Source organism: Gorilla gorilla, chromosome 1 (assembly GCF_029281585.2).
Source record: "Gorilla gorilla gorilla isolate KB3781 chromosome 1, NHGRI_mGorGor1-v2.1_pri, whole genome shotgun sequence".
In the NCBI taxonomy this organism is placed as follows: Eukaryota; Metazoa; Chordata; class Mammalia; order Primates; family Hominidae; genus Gorilla; species Gorilla gorilla.
In genome coordinates, this window is record NC_073224.2 from 129,134,185 (window position 1) to 129,160,027 (window position 25,843).

At 54.1% G+C, this 25,843-nt stretch overlaps 1 protein-coding gene and 1 long non-coding RNA gene across 3 annotated transcripts; one reads left to right on the forward strand and one right to left on the reverse strand.

Annotated features, from left to right (window-relative positions):
* LOC129525234 (uncharacterized) lies at positions 1-25,843 on the reverse strand. Its single transcript, XR_008669384.2, has 3 exons — positions 25,715-25,843; positions 15,919-16,173; positions 1-763 (listed from the first exon to the last, which is right to left on the reverse strand). It is a non-coding gene; the product is annotated as an uncharacterized lncRNA (long non-coding RNA).
* On the forward strand, positions 11,945-25,805 carry EPS8L3 (EPS8 signaling adaptor L3). Of its 2 annotated transcripts, none has more exons than XM_055354314.2 (19): positions 11,945-12,046; positions 14,094-14,148; positions 14,308-14,372; positions 16,033-16,191; positions 16,483-16,632; positions 16,747-16,802; positions 17,203-17,342; positions 17,435-17,550; positions 17,808-17,922; positions 18,003-18,064; positions 18,311-18,385; positions 18,716-18,864; positions 22,686-22,767; positions 23,164-23,198; positions 23,691-23,889; positions 24,102-24,230; positions 24,535-24,608; positions 25,094-25,226; positions 25,482-25,805. In XM_055354314.2, the coding sequence occupies exons 2-19, from the start codon at positions 14,118-14,120 to the stop codon at positions 25,491-25,493; spliced, it is 1,782 nt and encodes a 593-aa protein (XP_055210289.2). In that variant the 5' UTR covers positions 11,945-12,046; positions 14,094-14,117; the 3' UTR covers positions 25,494-25,805. The 2 variants fall into 2 exon arrangements, with proteins under 2 accessions (XP_055210289.2, XP_063552273.1); XM_063696203.1 differs by having other exon boundaries at positions 23,781-23,889.

Here is a 25,843-nt window from a genome sequence, read left to right on the forward strand (position 1 = left end):
AAGCAGGGAGGCCGACGCAGCAGCAAGGTGTGGAGAGGCAAAGTGCTGCAGGTGCCTTCAGGGAGCTTTGGGTTGTCTTTGTGTCTGGGTTTGCAGCAGCAGGGTGAGACCTGGTAACCAGCAGAGGCAGAGCTCAAATGCCATGTGCAAAGTCAAGGTGTATGATTTTCTTTTAAAGCATGGGAGCAACTGAAGGATTTATAAGCCAGGGAGTGACATGTGCAGATCGGAATTTTAGAAAACTCTGTTGGGCAGAGCTGGAGAGAGCTCAGAAGGGTGTATCCCCTGGAAAGGAGATGGCGGGAAAGGCTCGGGAGGGTGTGGGGGAATAAGGGGTAAAGGACTGTGGTGGGGTGGGGGGTGGGGTCTGAATTAAAGCAGTAATAACAGAGAAGTAAAACTGTCAGCAGATTCTGGAGATTTAAGGAAGAAAAATAGAGGACTCAGTGGCTGCATGTGGGAAGTGGATAGTGGGACCAAAGACTGAGATGGGGACACAGGGAAAGCACGGTATTGTGGAGACAGCAGCCCCAGTCTGCAGCATGATGCACTTGAAATGTCTCAGGGACATTGGCCAAAGGTGGGCAAGAGATGGTCACGTGGCTGGATTCGAGATGCAGAGACAGGGTGCTGGAGGCATCAAACACAGGCATCTTCGGCTCCCAGACTGTAGCTGAAGCACTCGCTCAGGGGCAGTAGGCAAGGGAGAGAAGGGAGGTCAAGTGAAAGGTCCCATTCTTTTTAGGAGCTCCATGGCTATTCACTGAGGGTACAGAGACAAGAACAGATGAGAGGCAATGCAGTTAGTGAAAAGGAATTCACGTCAGAGGACATGGGTTCATGCCAGCTCTTCTAGATGCCTGACCATTTCTTTACATCTCCAAGCCTCAGTTTCCCCATTCATGAAATGGACCTAATAATACCTACGTTGTAGTATTATTGAAAAGAGGCCAGGAACAGTGACTAATGCCTGTCATGCCAGCAGTTTGGGAGGCCAAGGCAGGAGGATCATTTGAGGCCAGGAGTTCCAGACTAGCCTAAGCAACATAGCAAGATCCTGCCTCTACAAAAAAGTTTAAAATTAGCTGGGTGTGGTGGTACACCCTTCTAGTCCTAACTACTCAGGAAGCTGAGGTGGAAGGATCACTTGAGCCCAGGAGTTGGAGGCTGCAGTGAGCCGTGATCACGTCACTGCACTCCAGCCTGGGTGACAGAGCAAGACGCCGTCTCAAAAAAGAAAAGAAAAATAATAACCATAAAGCACATCATGTAGCTCCTAGCAGAGAGCTAGTACCATGAGCAGCAAGCACGGAGAAGCTACAAGTTTCCAGAATCTTCCAAGTCTGCCAGTGTCCCCACTGGAAGTCCCTTTGGACCTCTCTACCCATCAGTCATATTACCAGCTGGATGAGCAAATGCAGCCTGGACCTAGATGTCTGTGCAGCTCCCTTTTGCTTCCCCGAGTGGCACCGGCTGGGAGACCCCAGCTCTGTCGGCTCTGTCCTTCCCAGGCATGGTGTGGGTGGGTGGATGCCACAGCCCAGCCCTCCTGACCCCCCGCCCTCCTGACCTCCTGCCTTGCCCTCAGGACCTTCCCTGGAACTGCAGCTTGCTGGGGGAAGGAAGTGCACAGCTGGAGCCCCTGCCCCTGCCCTGTGCCTGCATCCTGGCGGTGTCCTTCCCAACACTCCACCCAGTAGTCCCAGAGGGATGAGGTGGGCTGGAATGGAAAGTGGGGTTCAGAAGTCAGGGAGCCCATTAGAACCAAACTGCCCAGCTCCTCTCTGCAGCGCATGGTTGGGCAGGAGAGAGTGCCCCAATCTGGGACCCACACAGGCAAACTTCAAAGAGGTCATCCAGTGAGGCGGCCACCCTTGGCCTCAGTTTCCTCATCTGTAAAACACCATGTTGGGCCAGGTCATCGCTGAGGTCCCTCCCACCCAGAGTGCAGTTCTACGTTGTCCTCTCCCGTCCTGACTGCGACTCACTATTTCCAGCAGAGGGAGCCAGCACCTCTCTGCAGACAGCCAGGAACCAGTGCCACTCCTCTGGCCAAGGATCTGGAAGCCTTAATAAATGTCTATGTGCTAGGCACGTGGCATGCTTAATGCAATGCCTGGCCAGGGCATGCATCCCATAAATAGAGGCCATGGTTGTCTCCATTTCATAGATGAGGAAACTGAGGTTCCAAGAGTTTAATCTGAACCCAGGGACTCTGGCTCTGATGGTCTCTGGGCAGCTCCAGGAGGGCGTGATACCATCTCTAAATATCTGAAGGGCTTGCCGTCAGAGAGGGGCACATTGCAGGGATGCTCCAGGAATGCAGGTCTGAGCTTGGCCTAAGGAAGAATGTTCTAATGGTCAGAACTGGCCAGTTGAGACAGGGCCTGCCTTGGCTGGCTGTGAGCACCCTGTCTGAGGGATGGCCTCAGGGAGTCGGGAATTGAGGGATGGTGGGTCTCCCTTGGCCCCATCCAGTCCAGAGGGCCACATTCTGAGAGGACTGAAGGGCCAGACACAGTGGATGCCTGCCTTGAATCACAGAGGTCACCGTCCTCCCCATGGTCTCCCAGCTGCCCTGGGGCTGGAGAGTCCCAGCATTTTCTCTGAGGGCCTCTGGATCTCAGATCACTGGTGGAGGGGCGGTCCCCTACCCACTGTTCCACAGCTGCCTACTTCCACTGGGGACGGTTCTGGAATTCTGGGTAGGCCTCTCAGGGCAAGATCTTTGGTGGCCTATGTTCTTCGCAGGGCGGGACCCCTTCAGCCTGATGGGAAGGTCAGCAGAGCCACAGGCCAAGCTCACCAGCAACTTCTGGGAGCCCTTTGGTCTGTCTGCATAGGTGTCTATATGGACAAATATTCCTGGCACAGAATCCACTGAGGGGCAGAGTTGGGGAGGCCAGGGCTCCTGGCTCCAGCTGCTGCCCACTTTCAGGGAGAGCACTGTAGAGCAAGAGTCTCTGGAGTGGCACTGCCTGGCTGTGGCACAGCATACCCCCGGGGCACCCAGGAGGCTGGGTGGGGAGAGCAGGGGCAGCTGGAGGGATGACTTCTCAGGTTCAAGCTGGTTGGGAGGCAGCCTGGCACTGGTCACTTCTGGGTGACACTTAAGACAGGACATTGCCAACTGGAAGCGGGTAGAGCACGGGCTCCCATTAGAACCACTGGGAGATTATAAATATTTAGATTCTGGGGCTCCTTCCTGGAACTCCTAAATCAGACTCTCCATGGATGGAGTCTAGAACTTTGCATTCTTAACCAGGCTTCCCAGGCAGTCCCATGGAGCCAGGCATTTGAGAAACTACTCTAGAGAGATGAAGATGCAGCAAGCCTGGGCAGCCTGCTATCCAGGATGGCAGAAGAGCTGGGGAAAGCCTGCCTGGGGAAGAGGTGCCTCAGAGGGATCAGATCTATTCTGGGTGGCACAGGGATGGCTAGCAGCAGACAAGTCTTTACAGGGAGGTCAACTTTCAGGAGCCTGTTTATGGAGCCCCTCCCCTGCTCCAGACATGTGACCAAGTTGTCTTATGTAAACCATGCAGTCATCATCATCCCTTTTGACAAATGATGAACTCGAAGTTCAGAGAACTCAGGTTCCAAGGCCACATGGCTAAGAGCCAGAGATAGGATTCACACCCAGTGTTCCTGACGCTGAACCACTTCCTCTGTGCGATGGAGAGCCCCCTCCATGGCCCGCATTGCTGGGGAGGTGATGAGCTTCTGGTCCCTAGCAGGGTTCCTCGGCAGCTGAATCCTGGAGGGGAAGTCTTGCTTTGTGCTGACCTGGGAATATGTGTGGGGTGTGGTGCCAAGAAACCAAGGAGGGGCTCCCAGACTCCTCCATGCTGGGTCTGTGCACACACCTACACACATAAACGCACACACGCACACCCACGCGCACGCACACGCAGACACACACCTCCCCGAAGCTCAGGAAGGCTAGGACCACTCAATGCCAACTGGGATGAGGCCTGGCTCTGGCCTGAGACCTAGGAATTCCTCAGGGACATAGCCTAGAGCCTCTGGGACCACAAAGGGGCCACACATCAGACAGAGGGGAGCTGAGCCCTCCTAGTGGCCTTCCCACTCCCGGGGCCACTGTTCTTACCCTTTGACAACCCCTCGGGAGCAGGACAGAGTCCCAGGACTGCAGAAGGAGTCCCTTTCTGGGACATTTTTGTCTTGTTTTCTTACTTTAAAAATTACCATTTATTTTGTGTGGGGTGACATGGGAATGGAGATGCGCTGATTACAAAAATAACATAACATGTTCTTTGGGGAGGAGATGGAACATATAGAAAAGCACAAAGAAAGTAAAACCACAAAGAAGTCCCCTCATCCCAACACTGACACACATCTAAAGATAACTAACATTCTTTCTTCTCGTGTCTCTTCTTCGAGACATTTTTTGTTTAGATTTTCATTGCAACTTTTCTTAACAAAATTGAATATTACCAACTTGTAAGAAGCTTTTTTCACCATATACTACATCATGAACGTTTCTATGTTTGGGTATTTACATAATTGCAATGTTTCCTATTTAGATGTCTATGATTACAGGTTTCGTTTAGACTCTTCTGTTTCAAGTTATATGGTTTCTATTTACCTATTTGTTTGTGTGTTTGCTTGTTTCACAAAACTAAGATCTACATTTTGTAACTTGTCTTTTTCATCTAAGGCTAATGGGGAGCTTTTCCACATCACTGAATATCCCTTCACCACATGGATCTGAATGGCCGCACTGTGTTGGTCTTGGGCAGTGGTTTAAAGTGGGGGCAGGAGCAGAAGTGTCTGAGGGAGCGGGCAGCGTTGGTCAGGCCCTCTCCCCTCCATACCCGTGGCTGCTGGCCAGGCCCGGCCCAGGAAGAAGCCTCAGTGCTGCCAGCTCCTGGAAGGGGGCCCAGGGCATGGTCCTGCATGGTGATGGGACCGCCTCTCCCTGTCTCTCCCCACCTGCCACATAGACTGAGCTGGACCCAACCAAGCCCCTCCCCTGAGATCCCCGAGGGCTTGCCTTTCCCGGAGGCTGCTCTTTCCTCAGCAGCCACCTCCCAGCCTGGCCCTGGATTCCTCTCCTCCTCTCCAGCCCAGCTCTCCTGAGAAGCCTGTTCTTAAGCCCAGTCCAAGGCTGGCCTCTGGGGAAGGGCTTTCCAGATGTCCCTGAGGTCCCTTCCTCCAGGGCTGTCAGGGCAGTGGGGCCAGGGTAATCCAGGCTCCTGGGACTGCCTACCTGGATGAGATGGGATGCAGAAGAGAGGGAAAGAAGGAGGGGGCATGTGTAGGAGTCACCCAGGGGATCCACGGCTGGGGAGGTGCAGAACCAAGGCCCAGAATCGGGAACTGAGAAACATCTGGTCCGACATCAGCTGCCAGGGCAATGAGGAAAAGGCAGGAGAATTCATAGCCCTGAGCACTGGCTTCAGATTTGGGGTTTAAACAAACGGAGGCACCCAGGAGAGCTAGGAAAATGGGGGCGGGTCTGAGATCCCAACCCCAGTCCATCCCCGGACAGAGCAGCTTCTGGAAGCACGTCAGGCCTGGCCTTCTTTCCTGAAAACTTAAGCCACTGGGCCTCTTGTAATTGTGGGGCTACAAATCACCCACCTGCCTTCAAATCACGCACTCGCCCTTTGTCTGCCTTTATCGGGGAGGGCAGGCAGGTGGAGGGGTGGGCAGCATGGCAGAGTCTAGCCCAGGTCTGACCAGAGGCTCCAGAGACAAGCCCACCTTCTCCCCTGCCCTCCCACAGAAACCGCCCTCCTGTCATGCGCCCAGGATCTCTGTTGTCTCATCTGTCTCTGCAGTAGTGTGTTCCCACTAGCCATTATGCCAAGTCTTCCACCCTGAACACATCTGAACAAGTTTCTGGTATCTCATCCCTGGCCCACCATCCCATCCCCAGCAAAGCCTCCCATGCCCACCGTCTACACTCGGCGACTCACTCACAGCCCACCTCCTCACCCTCACACTCTTCAGCCGTCCCCAGCTGGCTCCAGCCCCCACCGCAAACACACAGATGGTAGCCTTTCCTCCACCTCCCAGCAGCCCCTGGCCCAGGTGTCCACCCCTCCTTCCTGAAACACTCTCTTTTCCCAGCTCTCCTTGCTGCTCACTGGCAGCCCCTTAGTCTCCCCTCATCCTTCCCAATCTCTTAATGTTGGAGTGCCCGGGTTGAGTCGTGAGCCCACTTCTCTTTATCTAAACACTTTCCCCCATGTGGTCTCATGAGTCTTAGGTCTCTGAATGTTATTCGTGTATTTACAGCTGCCAAGTATCTACCATCTTCTACACTGCAAACGTTCCCCGCATCATTGAATCATCTTTCTCCACATGCTTCTGAATGCCTGCATGTGGTCATCCTGCTCTGCTGAGCTTCTGACTCACACCTGCCCCTGCCTTCCTGCTACTTCCACCCAGAGGCCCAAAACACCTCTCAAACTGAGGCCATCCAGAATGGAACAGTAACTCTTCATATTCCCCTGCCTCCCAATCCCTCTTCTCTTCGGTTTCCCCATCTCACCAGATGTCACCATAACCCTCCCAGTTGTCCGAGCCAAAAACCTGAGTCCTAATAGGTCCTCTTTCCCCTCTCAACCCCCATTCTAATCCATAGCATGTCCCATCCGTTCCACCTGCAGCCTAAGTCTCCATCCTCACTGCCCTGCCATGTCCAGGCCTCACCACCCTCTCTGCAGCAGCTGCTTGTGGTCTCCCTGAGTCCGCCCCCACTCCCCCCACAGCCCATTCTCCCCACCCCAGCCAGAGTTGTGACTAGAACATAAATCCAATCATGCCACTCCTCCATTTAAAACCCCTCTGTGTCTTCCAACTGCCCTTGGAATAAAAACGAGGCTCCTGGCCATGGTCTACGGAGCCCTGTGTGCTCTGGCCCCTGTCCACCCCATCTCGGTCACCTCTCCGCCAGCTCGTTCCTTCTCAGCTGCAAGCCCTTCACATTGCTGGCCCCCTCTCCCAGGCTCCTTCCCATCCCTGGCTTAGCTTGAAGCTCCCCTCCTCAGAGAAGCCTTCTCTGACGTCATGCTTCCAAACACCCTCCCACCCCCATGCCATCATCCACTTCACTCTACTTCTCTCTTGTCACTTGTCAGGACCTTGATTATCTTCAGATACATTTGTTTCTTCTACCTTGGCAGGTTAGTTCCAAGGGAGGGACATCATCTCTCTTGTTTATGTTTCCACCTGGCTCGTAGAAGCCACTTACCCCTGTGCCAGGGCTGGGGAAAGCAGGGGCAGGGATGGGGGCTGCCTCTGTGACTCCCCAGCAGCCCCAGGGCCAGGTGTCAGCCCCTGGACAGGACCACCATGACTCAGGGAATGCAAGGGCTGGCCCTTAAAGGACACACAGGAGTTCAGCCAAGGGGTGAAGTGGGCAGGGAATTGCAGGCAGAGGGATTGCAGTCCTACTGGATGAAGCGGCCTGGGGAGAAGAAGAGTTGTCAATCAGCCCCTGATTCACACTGAGGCTGCGCCTCATCCACGCAGTCCACCATCAAGAGGTGCTGGCTGGACCCTGCTCTGGGGTCTGGTTCTAAAGGTGAGGCGGCACCCATTCACCTCTGAATGCCAGGGCCTTGCCCTACCTCCTGCATGGTCATCCATGAACACAGAGCTCTTTTCCCCAGAGCCCTCCAGAGTTTCCCAGCTCTGACCAGGGCCTGCTCTGGAGCTTCCAAGGAACCCACCCTGCTTCTTGGCCCAAGCCAGGGTGGTGGGAGGGGCTCCTTGGCCCCTTAGCCTAAAGCCTGTGCACCTGGGTCTCTTTATATGCTGAGAACCAGCAAGCGGCAGCATCTTCCAGAAGACAGAAGACCCAGTAGCCTTCTTGTTGCACCTCCATGCAAAACCATTCAATGGCTCTACTCACCACCAGGTGATGACGGCACACATATGCTGTCATCTGCCACCACCTCCCCGCCACATACACATATGCACACACACGCGTGCACACACACAGTTCACGCCATACCCATATTCTCCCCAGGCCGCTTCATCCAGTAGGACTGCAATCCCTCTGCCTGCAATTCCCTGCCCACTTCACCTCTTGGCTGAACTCCTGTGTGTCCTTGAAGGGCCAGCCCTTGCATTTCCTCGTCTGAGAAGTCCTCCCTGACACGCCCAAGCCGAGTAAGGTTCTTTATGCCTGCATACTACAGTGCTTTTGTGTACAAGCCCTTCTCTCCTCTAGACAGTGGCAGAAAACAATCTGGGTACTCAGGGACCTGAAGGGGGCCTGCCCCTCCACACCTGTGGGTATTTCTCGTCAGGTAGGATAAGAGACTGAGAAAAGAAGACACAGAGACAAAGTATAGAGAAAGAACAGTGGGCCCAGGGGACCAGCACACTCAGCATGTGAAGACCTGCACCGGTGCTGGTCTCTGAGTTTCCTCAGTATGTATTGATTACTATTTTCATTATCTCGGCAAAGGGAGTGCGGCAGGAGAACAGGGTGAACAGGAAGATGATGGGGAGAAGGTCAGCAGGAAAACATGTGAGTAAAAGAATCTGTTCATAAATAAGTTCAAGGGAGGGTACTGTGCCCAGATGTGCACGTAGGCTAGATTTATGTTTCTCTTTACCCAAATATCTCAGCGTAGCAAAGAGTAACAGAGCAGTATTGCTGCCAGCATATCTCGCCTCCAGCCACAGGGCAGTTTTCTCCTATCTCAGAATAGAACGAATAGTCAGCTTTACACCGAGACATTCTGTTCCCAGGGACATGCGGGAAACAGAGGCCTTCCTCATCTCAACTGCAAAGAGGCCTTCCTCTTTTACTAATCCTCCTCAGCACAGACCCTTTACGGGTGTCGGGCTGAGGGATGGTCAGGTCTTTCCCTTCCCACGAGGCCATATCTCAGGCTGTCTCAGTGGGGGGAAACCTTGGACAATACCCAGGCTTTCTTGGGCAGAGGTCCCTGCGGCTTTCCACAGTGCATCGTGTCCCTGGTTAACAGAGAATGGAGAATGGCGATGACTTTTACCAAGCATACTGTCTGCGAACATATTGTTAACAAGGCACATCCTGCACAGCCCTAGATCCCTTAAACCTTGATTCAGTATAGCACATGTTTCTGTGAGCACAGGGTTGGGGCTAAAGTTACAGATTAACAGCAACTCAAAGCAGAACAATTTTTCTTTGTACAGATCAAAATGGAGTTTCTTTTGTCTTCCTTTTCTGCATAGACACAGTAACAGTCTGATCTCTCTTTCTTTTCCCCACAGGGACCCTAGTCATGGGGGTATCCCCCTCAATGTGATACATGCAGTAACAGAGGGACAGATGTACAAGGTGTCTGGAAGCCACGGGCCAGAGCCCCACCAGCCCTGGGCAGTGGAAAGGCTTCTGAAGGAGGGTTACTGGAGACACAAAGCCATAGTGTTTCCACAGGGCATTCCACACAGAGAACAGCAGCCAGCCTGGTACCAGGGTGTGACTCTTCAAGGAATTACAAGCCATGCCCCAAGCTGAGTATAAAGTACAAGGGGCAGGGAGTTGGGGGGAAGATAAGGCCAGACTCAGAAGCAGGAGACTTGAGTTCATCAAGGACTTCAACTGCCCTGAGAAGGAGTTTAGGTTTTGTCCTGTGAGCAGCGGGAAGTCACTGAGGGGTTTTAGGCAGAGGAGTGGACAATGAAATCTCCAGTTAAGAAAGCTTCCCTACCAGCAACCAGTAAGGATCAATGAGAACAAGAGTGAAGCGAGGGCATGGGTGAGGAGACGGCCGCAGGGTCGAAGACAGAAGGTGTGATGGGGTCTGAGGAAGACAGTTGCAGTGGGGTGGAGAGGAAGGGGGACACTTAGGACTTGCCACAGAGCTGCGACTGCAGGAAGGGTAGTCCATCGGGTGTGAGGACTGAGGGAGGACTCAGGGAGGACTCCCCTCCCTGCTGGAACACACGATTGGGAGCTGATGCCTTCCCTGAGATGGGAGCATGAGAGGGGAGATGGTTTGCTGAGAAATAATGAACTCAGCTTGAATTCCAAGGTGTCTGTAAGCCCTCCAGAGGGATCCTAGCACCTCTCACAGTGCCTAGCAGGCAGGAAGCCCTCAATTCTACAGGAAGCTGTGGAATGAATGAACGAATGCGGTCCCACAGCCTTTTAACCCCACAATTTCAAGGAGATGCCCTTCGAGTCCTGCTTCCTTCCCCTCCAACCTAAGTCCCAGCTCCTGGTGCCTCAGCCGAACTCCTTTGCAGAAGAGCTGCTGTGGCACTGGGAGCTTTGTGCAGAAGCTTCAGTTATGGCCCCAAGTCCCCAGGTATGGGAAGCTTGGCCTCTCCCTCTTTCCTGATGTCCCTCTTCCCTCAGGGGGCTCCACAGAAGCAGATGTCCCCAGTACCTGGCCCCAAGCCCCAGACCCACCAAGGCCACAAAGGCTTTATGTCTGAGGAGACCCACACTGCTTCCAGGGGCACCCCTAAAGGGCGCTGCAGAGGGCAAGGTGCTGCGAATGCCACTCATTGTTTCTCTGCCCCTGCCCACCTTGCCCCAGAGCCCCCCAGGAGTCCCTGCTGTGCTCACACTGACTTGGGGAGGGTCCTATGGGAAGGACGAGCCTGGCCTGAGCTGGGCAGAAATGAGGTGTTGCCTGAGCCCCAAGCCAGAGCTGGGGTGAAATATGACTGTGGCCTTCATGGAGTTGGGGGAGGCAATGAGGGGACAGGCTGTGCTATCCCAAAAGAAGCTGAAGGGCCACAAGATGGAGACCCAGGGAACAGAACCCCAGGACTGCTTCCCATGGGGCTGTGGCTGGGTGCTGGCCTCACAGGCACCTGATCCCTGGGCCCCAGCAGCTGGCTGTCCACTGGACTCTCCCAGGGACACACACAGCCCAGACAGGGAAGGCACCTCCCTAGGATCTAACGCATGGACTCCAGGCCATCCAGGACAGCGTTGGTTGGGTGGTGATGGGAGAGAAGGCTGAGATATCCTGGGATAGTTCCAGGGAAGCTAAAGATGGGAGTGCTCCAGCCCTCAGACTCCACAGGACACTCCATCACAGGGCCCAGCACCGGGGCCCTGCACTCTGCCCATGAGGGTCCGAGGCTCACTGGCACTCCCCCGCCCCTGCCTCCCCTCCTGCCCTGCTCCCTGGTTTCTGTTTATACCTGGCCTCGCTGGTTAGACTGTGAGTTCCCAGAGGGCAGGGGAGCCTGGCCCACTCTGAGTGCCAAGAAAGATTTTTCGATACCATGGAGTGCGGGAAGTGGGTAGGTTTATGACTAGAGATAGATGCAGGCCTCCGTTTTCCATCTTTGCTGAAGCTGGCCAGGCGTCCACCAGGGGTCTGGGCACAAGATGGGGTACAGAAGGAAAGAGAGTGGAAGAGCGAGAATGGGCCGGTAAAGGGGCTCCTGCTGGAAGGGACAACAGTAGGGACAGAATGAGGGTCCTGCCAGAGGGAATCTCAGCGCTCCATGTAATGCCCCAGGGGCCTCAGTCCCCATCTTCTGTGACAAGATCCATGTCCTGCTCACAGGCACCACCCAGGCACACAGGATCACACACCTATGGGTGCCACCCACGCACAGGCACGGCACACACGCCAGCCCACAGCTTCCCGCAAGCCTGGAGTCCACCTCCAGCCGACCTGTGCCCTCACCACAGAACCCAGACTCTGGGCCATGTGTGCTCTCTCCTTCTGGTCCCAGCCCCGTGCCTGATGCTGACCTGTTCCCCAGAGTAGGCACCTAAAAGGCAGAGGGAAGAGGGGGCCACACCCCAAGGCTAGCAGTGGGGGAAACAGGGAAGCAGGGGCCTCTAGCTAAGCTGGGGACGCCTGTCAGCACAGACACTGCCGCAGGTCCAGGTTGATGTTGAGCGGTTAGTGACCAGGAAGCCTCCCCACCCACCAGAGTCCAAAGAGCACAGGTGTGGCTGCCTCTGTAACCTCATCAAAGGCAGGCTCTGCCTGTGGCCACTAGCAGAGAAGCCGCTATCCTTCCACCACCAGCACCGGACCACCTGCTCCAAGACCAGCCTCCTGGGGGGACCAGGCACCCGGCCTTCACTGGCACCCAGGTAAGGGTCTGGCCCCCAGGGAAGATCGGGGCCCAGCCCAGTCACATGGGATCTCAGGGCGGGTGGGGGCAACTCAGTGGCTTCCCAGGCCAGGTCTCCAGCCTGTTCCCAGCTGCAGCCCAGGGGATCAAGCCCAAGGAGGGGCTTGGGACTCAGCAGCTGGCTGGTGGGCTGGAAAGCAGAGCGAGGTCCAGGCTCCGGAAGGGCCTCTGGGATGCTCGCCCCAGGGTCTGTGAGGTGATGGCCTTCCCTGCTCCAAACCCCTACATCTAGGGCTTAAAGGGGGAAAATGGGCTGTCACAGCTCCCCTACCCCTAAGGGGCAAGGCAGGCCAAGCCAGCCCCGTCTTCCCTTCCTGGGGTAGGGAATCTTTGACGGCAGCTGTTTCCCCACCTTGACCTACCTACCTAGAGGGCCCTACAGGGCCCACCCTGGTGTTGAGGGAGTGGGGAGTGGAGCTGACCAGGGGCAGACTTCACTTCCTCTTCCGCATGGAGAGCATGGAGAAGCAGGAAGTGTTACAATGGGGGTTGGGGAAGGCTGGGGAAGGGGAACAGGCTTCTAGCCCCGCCTTACCCCTGGAGAGAAAAGGGGTCCTCCCAAACAAGGAAACCAGAGATCCAGCCGTCCCTTCCACATTCCCTTAATTGTTCACTGGCGGTTTATTTCCTTCCACACTGAGTCATCTTATCAGATCCTATGTCATGTTCACAACAGTCCTAATAAACAAGGGTGTGGGTTGCTCTCTCACATGTTACCCAGGGTAGTCCAGTATTTCTGCACAACTGAGGTGTACCATGTAGACATGTGGATACCCACAAACCTCATTCGGATAACACATACCCTTGACCCGCACAGACTAACACCACCCCCACCCGGCACACACACACCACATTTAATTCCACTCCATTTCAACATGTATGTTCTCTAGACTCCCTCTGTGACTGCGCACAGCCCAGCGGCAGAGGCATGTTTATAAACCATTAAAACATGAAGCCTGCAATCGGACAGATCTGGGTTGCTCTCTATTAAACATTCATTTGTGACCTCAGGCCTGTTACCGTCTTTGAGCCTCACAGTCCTCATATGGTAAATGGGGACAATACCAGTACCTGCCTTGTGAGGTTGTTTTGAGGATTAGAGTGACTGAAGGTAACGCCGTTAGAACAGTGCTAGGCACATGGCGCCAAGTAAGTACAAGTGGACGGCAGTGAGGAGAAACTTATAGGATGTTGGTAAGGGGCTCAGCACCAGGCTCACAGCACTGTGGTGGTTGTTGTGACTATTGTTGCTGGAGAGAAATGTACAAGGTCCAGTGCAGCATTAGGAGGGTACCCTGGGCAGGGTGGGGTTGGATGGTCCAGGAGGGCTTCACCAAGAGGGTGATCTTTGAGCTAGAATTTAAAGGGTTGGGGTCAGGAGGGGACCTGGGCAGAGGATACAGAGTACAAAAAGCAAAGAGCCAGGAGGCCTAGGGAGACACTTGGGGAGGTCAGCTCACTGGCGAGTCCTGCAGTGCCACCATAAGTACACAAACACATGCATGCAGTCTTCCCAGAGGATCTACAGCTGAAGAGCCAGCATCAGCGTCCTCTCAGTTTGCAGAACTGAAACAGGGTTGAACAAGAGGGCCTCCTCTGGCGGGGTCGGCTACAGAACCCTCTGCTCATCCAGCATCTTTCATACCCAGGCCCAAGATAGGATCTGAACGCAGGTCCCTGTCCATCCAGGTTTCCTGGGCTCCTTGGCATGAGCTTTATTGGCCAAACAATGAGAGGCCTGGAGCCTTCCCTGAGGCCCAGCCATGCTGTGGCCTCCCTGACCCTCCTTTCCCTCAGCCTGGGGCCTCCAGGCCCAGCCAAGATGGAGGGCTCCTCAGTGGAGGACGCTGGCTGCAGATGGCTCTGGAAAGGGCCCCTGGAGCCAGGGGCTTTGGGTCTGGTCACAGAGGCCCCCAGTCAGAGCAATAGCAACTGTCCTGCCCTGCTGTGCCTGGTACACCTTTCCCCAGCTCTGATGGCTGCCTCTGGTTCACTTTGGGTTCTAGGGAGCCGTCCTCAGCAGCGTCAACATGTCAAGGCCCAGCAGCAGAGCCATTTACTGTAAGCTCCTGGCAGGCCCCTCTCCCGTGCCCTCCCACTGAGCCCCCAGAATGTCCCATCCTCCACTCCCCCTTCCTCACACCAACTGCCCCCAGCAGTTGCCTGAGTCTCACCTCGCTCTTCTGCCCACCTCCCGCCCCTTGCTCTGTGCCCCTGTAGTGCACCGGAAGGAGTACTCCCAGAACCTCACCTCAGAGCCCACCCTCCTGCAGCACAGGGTGGAGGTGAGTACCTCTGCAGCCCCGGGCAGTGTCCAACTAAACCCAAGTGTTCCCATGTGCCCACCGCCCTGCCAGAACATGGACACCTCACACAAGTCCCTGCCCCAGAAGCCAACAGCCTGTCCCAACCATGTCGCATGGACTCAGATCCAACAAGCCTGCCAGAGCATCTGCTCAGTGTCAGGGAGGAGGAGGGGTGGTCGGATTGAACAGAGCAGGCCTGGCTGGAGATTGAGCGGGTGAGTGTCCTGTCCCCAGACAGGAAGAAGTAGCAGCAGGATGGGATAAGAAGCACCTGCAACCACCCACCCACCTACCCTCCCCTGTCTCCCAACCCCCTGCTGCCCTAGTCCCCAGGGCACTGCTTCATTGCCCAAGACCTTGCATGGCTGGAGGCAGGAGTGTGTGGGATCTTTGGGCCCTGTGGGGGATTGAGAGGGCCACTGTTGGAGAGGGGAGGCACCCAGGCCCAAGCCTTCAGGGTGACTGTGAGCAGCTCCGAGGCTGCTCCGAGGCTAGAATGGAGTCTCTGGCTCTGCCAGGGAGGATGATGCAGGCACTGCAAGATTTAGGTGCCTGAAGGGCTGTCGACACCAAGGTGAAGGAAAAGCACAGGCTACAAGGGCGTGGTGGGGAGAGCAGGCACAAGGTCAGGCTGGAGCTCTGGGGTAGAAGCCATCCTGTCCTGGCCACCACTTGTTAGGGCTCCAATGGAGAACAAGCAGGGAGGGAGCTGGGGCGATGGTCTGCAGGTCCCACAGGGCAGCAGGTCCCACAGGGCAGCAGAGGCAGGGCTCCCCCAGCCAGCCGAGGAGAGGCCAGGAGGACTCAGCTTCTCTGTAGCGTGGAGGCTGGGAAAAGCCTTCTTTTAGGCCTAGCAGGCAGAGCAAGAGGAGACATGTTCACGAGGATGGAGTTTGCTCATGATGCCAGAGTCCCCTGAACATGCTGGCAGTGCGAACACAGGGGGAAGAGCTGGGCCCTGGGCAGGGGGGTGGGGTCAAGGGGCAGGAGGCAGGCTGCATCTTCCTACCACAAGAAGCCTGGGTGGAAGGGGCCTTGTGAAGGTAATGTTTGGCTGGGAGAAGGGAGGGGGCTCCTAAAGGAGAGTGGATAACAGCAAAAAACTCCTGAATGGTCAGCCTAGCAGTAGGCAAGGACTTGAGCGGAGACTGAGATCACGATGGATATCTCCAGGCATGAACCAGGGAGAAGGAGACAGGAATGCTGGGTGAGTGAGGAGGAAGACTGGGCTGGGACTGAGTTCCCAAAGGGAACAAAGGAAGCCAGGGACAGAATCTGAGGGTCCTGTATCACCTCCAGAGGAGTTATTTGTTGGGTGGCTGGAGCCCACATCCTCCACCACCCAGCTGCCTCACCTGGCCTGGACTAGTAAAGGCCATGCCTGTCCTTCCTCCAGAGTCCTCAAACCCCTCCTGCAGCCCCTCAGACTCAGACTTGGAGGCCCTATCCCTGGCCCCAGTGCTTCGACACCGTCCCTCACATTGGCCCTGGAAAGTTGCTTTATCTGAAGCCTGGAACCTCCTACCTCAAGGGGGCCGAGGACACGTCTTCTTCCTCTTCTGCTTTTCTCTACCCAGCACGCCTGTGGTCCCCCTCTCTGAGCTTTCTCCCAGTCCTAGGACTCTCCCTCTCCCTGCAGCACTTGATGACATGCAAGCAGGGGAGTCAGAGAGTCCAGGGGCCTGAGGATGCCTTGCAGAAGCTGTTCGAGATGGATGCACAGGGCCGGGTGTGGAGCCAAGACTTGATCCTGCAGGTCAGGGACGGCTGGCTGCAGCTGCTGGACATTGAGACCAAGGTCAGCCTTCCCAGCAAACCCAGTGATAGCCAGCCTGGGCTGTGGGGAAGCAAGCACTAGCTCTTGAACTCCACCCTCCATGCCCCAAAGGGCAGCCACTCTCCCCACATACAACACACACCCAAGCCTAGGAAGAGACAGGGGACAGAGGCTGGGGACAGAGGCACAAGAGTCAGGTAGATGATACCTCAGCCCTAGGCCACCAAAGGGCTAGGATGAGCTGGTCAGGAGCTCCCAGAAGCCACACCTAGCTCTTGGTGGCCTCACAGTTGACCTCTCCACCTGGCCCAGGAGGAGCTGGACTCTTACCGCCTAGACAGCATCCAGACCATGAATGTGGCACTCAACACATGTTCCTACAACTCCATCCTGTCCATCACCGTACAGGAGCCGGGCCTGCCAGGCACTAGCACTCTGCTCTTCCAGTGCCAGGAAGTGGGGGTGAGTGGTCGGGGGTGATTGGTCAGGGGTGGGGTTCATCGACCATCACCCCACCACACACACACACACACACACACACACACACACTTAGCCTGCCTGACTGCTGCTTCCCAGGCAGAGCGACTGAAGACCAGCCTGCAGAAGGCTCTGGAGGAAGAGCTGGAGCAAAGGTAGGCAGCCTCTGCCCAGCCCACCTATGGGGCCTCCCAGCTCAGCCTTGGGGGCCAGACCCTGACCCCATATCTTGGGGCACCCAGGAGGTTGTGGCCCAACCAACCTGGGCCTGGACTGAGGAGGAGCCAGGACAGAGGTGGGCATAGGCAAGGGCCTGGGCCCAGAGGGCACTAGAGACTGTCCTCAGAGACTGAGATGGGACCCAAGAGGGCCCAGAGGGTAGGCAGATGAGGCAGGGTGGAGTCAGGGGTGGGTCCAGAAGGAGACCAGGGAGCAGGGGGTGGGACTCCTGGAGAGAGGTGGTGGTGCCCCTGGGTCCTGGAGCAGAATCTTGGGGGGGGGGGCTGTCTCCAAAGAACCTTGTCAAAGATGTGGCCCCTACCATGTCCTCAGCAGACCTCGACTTGGAGGCCTTCAGCCAGGCCAGGACAGATGGAGGGGGCCTCCTATGGAAAGGCTGCTCCCTATGGAGCAGGCACGCTATCTGGAGCCGGGGCTCCCTCCAGAACAGCCCCACCAGAGGACCCTAGAGCATAGTAAGTTTGGGGCATGGGGGCAGGTGAAGGAGAGGGTTTCGATGAAAAGTCAAAGATCTAAGATCTAGGTCCATGGTCCCCTTACATTTCAGGCCTCCCACCATCCCCAAGGCCCCTGCCACGCCACACCAGTGCCCGAGAACCAAGTGCCTTTACTCTGCCTCCTCCAAGGCGGTCCTCTTCCCCCGAGGACCCAGAGAGGGACGAGGTAACTGCGGATGGTCTTGAGCTTGCTGAGGCTTTCTGGGCCTGGAAAAAGGAAGGACACCAACCCTCCCTCTTTTTCTAGGAGGCCAGGGTCCCAGGATGGCCAGGGCCTGGGCCAGGAGGCCAGAGAGGCTTGTTTATACTCCAGGCTGGGCCTGAGGCTGGGGCTTGTGGTGGGGAGGCATGTGGCGGGCAGTGTGGGGAGTTCCAGGGTGGGCCCAACTGCCCGTTCAAGGCCATGGGTTGTTTGGGGCCCAGGAAGTGTTGAACCATGTCCTAAGGGACATTGAGCTGTTCATGGGAAAGCTGGAGAAGGCCCAGGCAAAGACCAGCAGGAAGAAGAAATTTGGGAAAAAAAACAAGGACCAGGGAGGTGAGTACTGAGGGCCAGGGAAGAGGAGTAGGGGTGTCTCAGGGTGATCTCTGGCCCACCACCTTGGCCCCTTCTCCCAGGTCTCACCCAGGCACAGTACATTGACTGCTTCCAGAAGATCAAGTACAGCTTCAACCTCCTGGTAGGTGGCTCCCCACAAGTTCACCAGGCCTCTCCTCTTCCCCTTCCTCCCCAGTAATCCTCTGCTGTCTGGACTCAACAATCCCAAGCCTTTTTCTTCTTCATCTACTCCCCCTAGAACCTCCCCTCCCCTCTTGGGACTTTTGGGAAGTGCCAGCCTTCCAGCCAAGGCATAAAACAATTATGGTGCCCTGGTGAAGATGGGGTGGGGTGAAGGGTGGTGACAGGCATTGCCTTGTGTCCCCAGGGAAGGCTGGCCACCTGGCTGAAGGAGACAAGTGCCCCTGAGCTCGTGCACATCCTCTTCAAGTCCCTGAACTTCGTGAGTCAAGGGACGACAGGGTGGTGAAGAGGGACAGGCTGAAGTCAAGAAGGAGTAGAGAGAGGAAAGGAGCTGGTGGAGGGGGACGGGGGAGCGGGGGACGGGGGTGCAGGAGCCAGGGTGGAACCAGATGAGCTGGGGTCAGAGCCAACGACACCAAGGCTCCAAGGGAGACAGGAAGGAGCAGCAGGCCCAAGGCAGATGGGGCCACTTGCAGGAGGTAACATCCTACCATTGCAAAAGTGGGAAGCCAGGGACTCTGGGCCTTTCCCACCCTCACTGGGCCCTGTGGGAGCCTAGGCTTCCTGACACCTTCCATCTCTCCCCTAGATCCTGGCCAGGTGCCCTGAGGCTGGCCTAGCAGCCCAAGTGATCTCACCCCTCCTCACCCCTAAAGCTATCAACCTGCTACAGTCCTGCCTAAGCCCACCTGAGAGTAACCTTTGGATGGGGTTGGGCCCAGCCTGGACCACTTGCCGGTGAGTGAAGACAAAGCCTGAACTGAATCGGGGGTGAGGGGCATGGAGGCATCAGGCAGGACATCAGAGGTGGCCAGGCTCTATGTTGTCACAAACCAGAAATATTTCAGAGCTACTCGGGGGACTCTACAGAGAGTTCCCAACTTTTTATTTGGCTAAGTGCAAACAGTTTATTAACAAAAGAAAAGTGCACACTTGCCATCACCCACTACTGAAACATGTTATCTCAGAAAAAAGAACAGTTTTTCCCAAGAAAAGGGAGATGGCAACCTTCTACTAAAATATTTTCTCATTTTTGTCAAGGACAAAGTGAAAACTTTGTCTCAATCCAGCCCCAAATTTAAGAATTACTGACGTAAGAGATGCTGCAAATGTAATATCAGTAAGACTTGGCAACCAATGAGCCTGGGGTTAAGAGAGACAGAGATACTCCCTGCAGGGGTAACTGTGAGATGGGCAGCTGGACAAAAAAACCTAACGGGGGCCAGTGCGGTGGCTCATGCCTGTAATCCCAGCACTCCAGGAGGCCGAGGTGGGCGGATCACCTGAGGTCAGGAGTTCGAGACCATCCTGGCCAACATGGTGAAACCCTGTCTCTTCTAAATATACAAAATTAGCTGGGTGTAGTGGTGCATGCCTGTAAACCCAGCTACTTGGGAGGCTGAGGCAGGAGAATCACTTGAACCTGGGAGGCGGAGGTTGTAGTGAGCTGAGATCGCCCCACTGCACTCCAGTGTGTGCAACAGGAGCGAAACTCCATCTCAAAAAACAAAACAAAACAAAAAACCAAACGGATGAGAGCCAGAGGAGTGGGAGGAACCAGCTTGGGCACGCTGAGCTGAGGCATCCTTGGAACATTCCACAGAGGCCTGGTGGCCGGGCAGCTGAGAGGGGATGCCCAGATGTGATGGCTAGAGGCACAGCTACTGGGGAGCACTCCAGAGGGAGCCCCTGAACGTACCTTGACAAGCATAGTTTGCTCTCTTCCATGAAAGAAGAGGCAAGGGCCTTGGCAAACTTTTACATGGCAAGTGCAAAAAGGGTTACGAAGACAGAGAATAATTCCAGAGAGTTAAGGAGAACCTGAAGAGCAGAGGGATGAAAACCAAGAGAGAAGGCTTTAGAAAAGCAGAAAAGCCAACAGGGAAATGAGTCTTTTCTTGGAGTTATTTGCCTAATAACCACTTTTGTTTTGTTTGAGACAAGGTCTCGCTCTGTCACTCAGTCTGGAGTGCAGTGGCATGATGATCTCACCTCACTGCAGCCTCCACCTCCTGGCTCCAGCGATCCTCCTACCTCACCTTCTCGAATAGCTGGGACCACAGGTGTGCCACCTGTGTGCCACCACCATGTCTGGCTATTTTTTGTATTTTTTTTGTAGAGATGGGGTTTCACCATGTTGCTCAGGCTGGTCTTGAACTCCTGAGCTCAAGGGATCCGCCCACCTTGGCTTCCCAAAGTGCTGAGATTACAGGCGTGAGCTGCCGCACCCCGCCATGACCAGTTCTTTTCAATTCAGCCCCATTTACAAAATTTTGTGTCCAGTTTGTCTGAAGACATGAATTGTAGTTCAAAACTATCTATTTTTTATTATGGCATAATATACATAGCATGAAATTAACCATTTTTATCATTTTAACCGTTTTAAGTGTATAATTCAGTGGCAATACGTTCATTAACAATGTGTGCCACCAACACCATTATCTACAGTATTTCAAGAACTTTTTCATCATCCCAAACAGAAATTCTGTACCCATTAAACAATAATTCCCCATTACCCACTCCTCAACCCTTGGAAACCTCTATTCTACTTTCTGTCTCTATGAGAATATGTTGCCTGTTCTAGGAACCTCATATAAGTGAAATCATACAATATTCGTCCTGTCGTATGTGGCTTGTTTCACTTAAAATAATGTCTTCACGATTCATTCATCTATCAGAACTGCCTTCCTTTCTATAGCTGGATAATATCCCATTGTTATGGGTATGACACATTTTATTTATTTATTCATCTGTTGGTGGACAGGTGGGTTGTTTCCACCCATAACAATCTATTTTTATGCACTGTCTGTGCAGTCACTAAAATGAAATTACTTATCAGTTCTGGACCTCCCATCTCATACCAGAGTTCCCTTGTCCAAAACCCTGGGACTAAGAGTACCTGAATAAGCCAGTCTCACAGTTCCTAGGGCTGTGCTGGGCTCCCACTGTCTGTGGGAATAGCTCTGGTATCTGTCTAGCACTAGCAGGAGAGGAAAACAGAGGTTCTACAATAGACTCAAACAAGAGGGCCTCAAATTCTTTCATTCAGCCACTTTAACATTGAATAACCAGGTCGAATACACCATTTTGTGTTTCAAAACCCAGCCTTACTTCTACAATTTGAGTCCTTAGAAAAACAGATTAGCACATATTATTTTTTAAATACCCACAAAGATGCAAAACAACTTCAGTATTCATAAAATGATGTACAATTGATAAATACTTTTAAGTGTAATATTGTCAGCTGTGCCCCTAGATTTTTTTTAGTTTCTTAACATAACCAGAAATAAATGAAAGACAGAAACATAGAAAATAGAATACCTAAAGAAATGTAAAAACCCTCAAAAGAGCTGAATTTCAGGCAAATTATATTTAGATAACTTGATTTTTGGCAAATTGACCCAAAGCTATAAGTAACACTAAATGTTGTGGTCATCCAGAAGGACAGAGACCATACAAGGCCATTGGATTTGGCAATCAGGATTTTAAATGGACTAGCTTCAATAAAGTAATGGCAGAGGTAGAAACCAGGTTGCAGAAATAATGAAAGAAACAGAGACAAGAATACATAGGCAGAGGATATAGGCACATTCTCAAGAAATTTGGTAAGAAGAAAGTAATAGGATGACAGCTTATATGGAGTAGTATTAGGGTCAAGACCCAAGCATGTTTCTAAGGCACAGAAGGAAACAATTAAGAAGATTCAGAAGAGGGAATCATTCCTTTGTTCCCATTGAATAAACACTTAATAGCTGCCTCCTATGTATCAGCCACTGTACTAGGGGTACAGCCCCCAAGGAAATCTATATATAGTAAGAAACAAAGAGCTAAGAATCATGAGCAATGCAGTGTGAGAAGAGCAATACCCAGGGATGTACCAAGTTCAGCAGAATATTTACTTCTGCCCCAGTGAAGCAAGGAGGGGAACGTCTTCAAGGAAATGAATGGGCATTCCCTGGGCAGACAAGTGGAAAATATTCCAAGCAGGGCAAGCCTGAAGGCCACAAACAGCATGGTCCTCCTGGGCCCTGTGCAATGGGCGAGGGGGAGGCTGAGAGGCAAGGACCAGCCCATCCCAGAGTCAGTCAACGGGAGCAACTCAGCTGCTGTCTACTTCATCAGGTGGAGATCCACAGACAATCTAGCTAGAAAGAAAAGGATCTGCTGCTGGGAAACTAAAAACAGCCTAGAAAAATACTGCACAAGACCCCTGGGGTGTTGGCCAGCCCAAAAGCTCTTGTAGTTCTACTACTTTAATCCAAACGCCCAATCAGGGCAACGAAGTGTCCATCATCTTCTTACAGAGGTGGTGTATCTTTACCTCATGGGCAGAGGTGAGGTTGACCCCCAGACACCTGCACCGTGGGATGTGTCCAGGCTTAACTGCTTGCTCCTTTGTGGGTGTCCTGGGGCCTTTCATCTGTGCACATGGACCATGTCACCTATTAGCCAAAAGATTCCTGAGGCTAGGCCCTGTCGTCCCCTCCCTCTCCGCATCCCACAGCCTGGCATCAGAGTTCACAGAGTGGATGTGAACTCAGCTTTGTTTCTCTCTTCAGGGCCGACTGGACAGGCGATGAGCCCCTGCCCTACCAACCCACATTCTCGGATGACTGGCAACTTCCAGAGCCCTCCAGCCAAGTAAGGGGAGCTTGGCACAGAGCCCTACCCACAGCCCTAGTCCCTGGCTAGTTTCTGCCCTCCCCATCCAAACCATGGTCACACAACTAGTGTGACTTAACACTGGCAAGCCAGCAAATTCCATGGAAACCCAAAAGTCACCACCAGACTGCAAACAGGAGATATTCTGGGGGACTCTCAGGGCTGGGACATAGGCTCAATTTCTGAGGCCCCATCTCCAAGTAGTGGGTGGGTGGGTTCATGTGGGTGCCTGTATCTGTAAACTGGGGGAGGCAGGAAAGGGGATAGGAGGCAGCTGTGTGTGAGCTGCTTATGCCTGTGGTCGGATACCCCAGCTCCCTCCCACCATGCTGGCTGCCTCCTGCTCTTACTCACTCTCTGTTCTGTCCCTTACAGGCACCCTTAGGATACCAGGACCCTGTTTCCCTTCGGTATGCTCTGGGCTTAATAGGGACTGCGTGGTCCTGGGGAGGGAGGGACAGGGCTGTTCCTTTGGATCTCTGGCTCTCTACATCTTAAGAGAGCCCAGAGGATCTCGTTTAGCCAGACAAACATGTACGAGGACATCCCTCTCCTACCTTGGGTGAAAAACAGTGTTCTACCCTCCTAGGCTCCCATTGCTTCTTCTCATGATACTACCCACACATGCTTCTGATTTCCCATACTCAAGTATAAAGTGCTTAGGGCAGAACTCAGATGTAGAAAATTCCACTCCCGGAAATGTCTTCAGAAATCAATGACATTTCAGACCCCTCCTGCCTGCAGAAAGCCCCACCTAACACTGACCTGCCAGCAAACTCTAAAGAAACCCAAAAGTCACCATCAGACTGCAGGCCGGAGATACCTGAGGGGAATCTCAGGGCTGGGACATAGGCTCAATTTCTGAGGCCCCATTCTCCAGCCATCCTGACTCTGTTTCTTAGGGGGGGAAGTCATAGGTTAGGGAGCACCTCACACTTTCCTCAGGAGAAGACACACAACCATGACCCTCAGCCTGGGGACCCCAACTCCAGGCCCTCCAGCCCCAAACCTGCCCAGCCAGCCCTGAAAATGCAAGTCTTGTACGAGTTTGAAGCTAGGAACTCACGGGAACTGACTGTGGTCCAGGGAGAGAAGCTGGAGGTGAGGCTTGGGCCACAGTCTAGAAAAGGAGGTGGTGGTTGGTGGGAGCTACAGGCAGCCAAGGGTGGATGGTCCAGGGATGGGGCTGCCAAGGTGGGTGGCCTAGAGAGGGAGAAGGAGGGTAGGAAAGAGCCGGAGGGAGAAAGCCTTGTGTGGGGAGGGAAGGCTGGCTGGACAGAGGCTCAGGGGACTGAGGTGGTGACTCTTGGCAGGTTCTGGACCACAGCAAGCGGTGGTGGCTGGTGAAGAATGAGGCGGGACAGAGCGGCTACATTCCAAGCAACATCCTGGAGCCCCTACAGCCAGGGACCCCTGGGACCCAGGGCCAGTCACCCTCTCGGGTACTACCCAGCCTGGACTATCCAGAGCCCTAAGTCTTGAGTTGGAGGTAGGGATGGGGAGGATTCAGTGGCAAGCAGAGGAGATAGTCTTGGTTTGATTTGGACCGTATTATTGCATGCTTAGTGTGTGCCAACTTTATCATGGGGCCAGAGCAGAGAACAAGACCAGCTCCCTGCCAGACCAGAAAGCCACAGAGTAAGAGAAGTGATTTGATGGGAACCTGGAGAAGGGACCCAGATGTTAGGGGCTGTGGTTGGCTGTGAGATGAGATGGACTCTGACCCCTGGTTCCCCCTGATTCTAGGTTTCAATGCTTCGACTTAGCTCGAGGCCTGAAGAGGTCACAGACTGGCTGCAGGCAGAGAACTTCTCCACTGCGTGAGTGCCTGGCCCTACAGGATGTGGAGGGAGAAACTTTGTAAAGGGCTAACCAAGGAAACCCAGACACCCAGAACATACAACCTGGCCTACATTGTACATGATCCCGATCCAGCACCGTCTCTGCTGAGTTAGAGGACAGAGCAGAGGAGTGTCCAAGCCTAGATTAGAGATTAAGTGGGGAGCTCTGCTGTGGCAAAGGCAGCAAGGATCAGGGGAGTGGACTCGGGAAGAACGCCAGCTGCCAGCTTAGCCGCCCCTCCCCAGCCAGAAGATTCTCTCCCAGAGCACTTCTTTCAAATCTGGAAGTTCTGAAATTGGCTGAAGCCAAATGCTGACTTTACTCCTTCAATCTCAGATAGCCTACTCCATGAATTTTTCTGTAACCCCAACCTCCGAGCCCAAAGAGCCCTGTCTCTACCCAAATGCTCAGGCCCAAGGTCCTTCCAGCCCATCACGGATGGCTTTTGCTGTTTTGTTCACAGCACGGTGAGGACACTTGGGTCCCTGACGGGGAGCCAGCTACTTCGCATAAGACCTGGGGAGCTACAGATGCTATGTCCACAGGAGGCCCCACGAATCCTGTCCCGGCTGGAGGCTGTCAGAAGGATGCTGGGGGTGAGGACACCCTGGGGTCCTGACAACCACTGGGAGTGTCTGGTGCTCCTGGGTGAGAGAGTGCCAGTTGGAAAAGCCTGCAGGCCCAGCCCTGGGGCAGAACTGAGTGTGGCGGGTGCTGGGCACAGGATATTCCCCCAGGGGCTTAGCTTCATGCATTCAGGCTTACCTTGAGGCTCCAAGCTTATTGGTGGCATAAGCTCTGCAGATCCCTCACCTGCCATCAGCCTCATCTGAATCTTTTTCTTTCCTCAGATAAGCCCTTAGGCACCAGCTTAGACACCTCCGAGAACCAGGCCCCGCTGATGCAAGATAGCAGATCTGATACCCATTAGAGCCCCGAGAATTCCTTTTCTGGATCCCAGTTTGCAGCAAACCCCACACCCCAGCTCACACAGCAAAAACAATGGACAGGCCCAGAGGCTGAAGCAAACAGTGTCCCTTCTGGCTGTGTTGGAGCCTCCCCAGTAACCACCTATTTATTTTACCTCTTTCCCAAACCTGGAGCATTTATGCCTAGGCTTGTCAAGAATCTGTTCAGTCCCTCTCCTTCTCAATAAAAGCATCTTCAAGCTTGTCATGTGCCTCCGTCGCAGCTTCTTCTGGGCCTGAGGGAG

What these genes read in the sequence shown, in the direction of transcription:
- EPS8L3 (XM_055354314.2), top strand. Translation starts at nt 14,118, where the DNA reads ATGTCAAGGCCCAGCAGCAGAGCCATTTACT. An exon ending in CCAGAGGACCCTAGAGCATA is followed by an intron (nt 17,343 to 17,434) that starts GTAAGTTTGGGG and finishes CTTACATTTCAG; the next exon opens with GCCTCCCACCATCCCCAAGG. An exon ending in AGGACCCAGAGAGGGACGAG is followed by an intron (nt 17,551 to 17,807) that starts GTAACTGCGGAT and finishes TTTGGGGCCCAG; the next exon opens with GAAGTGTTGAACCATGTCCT.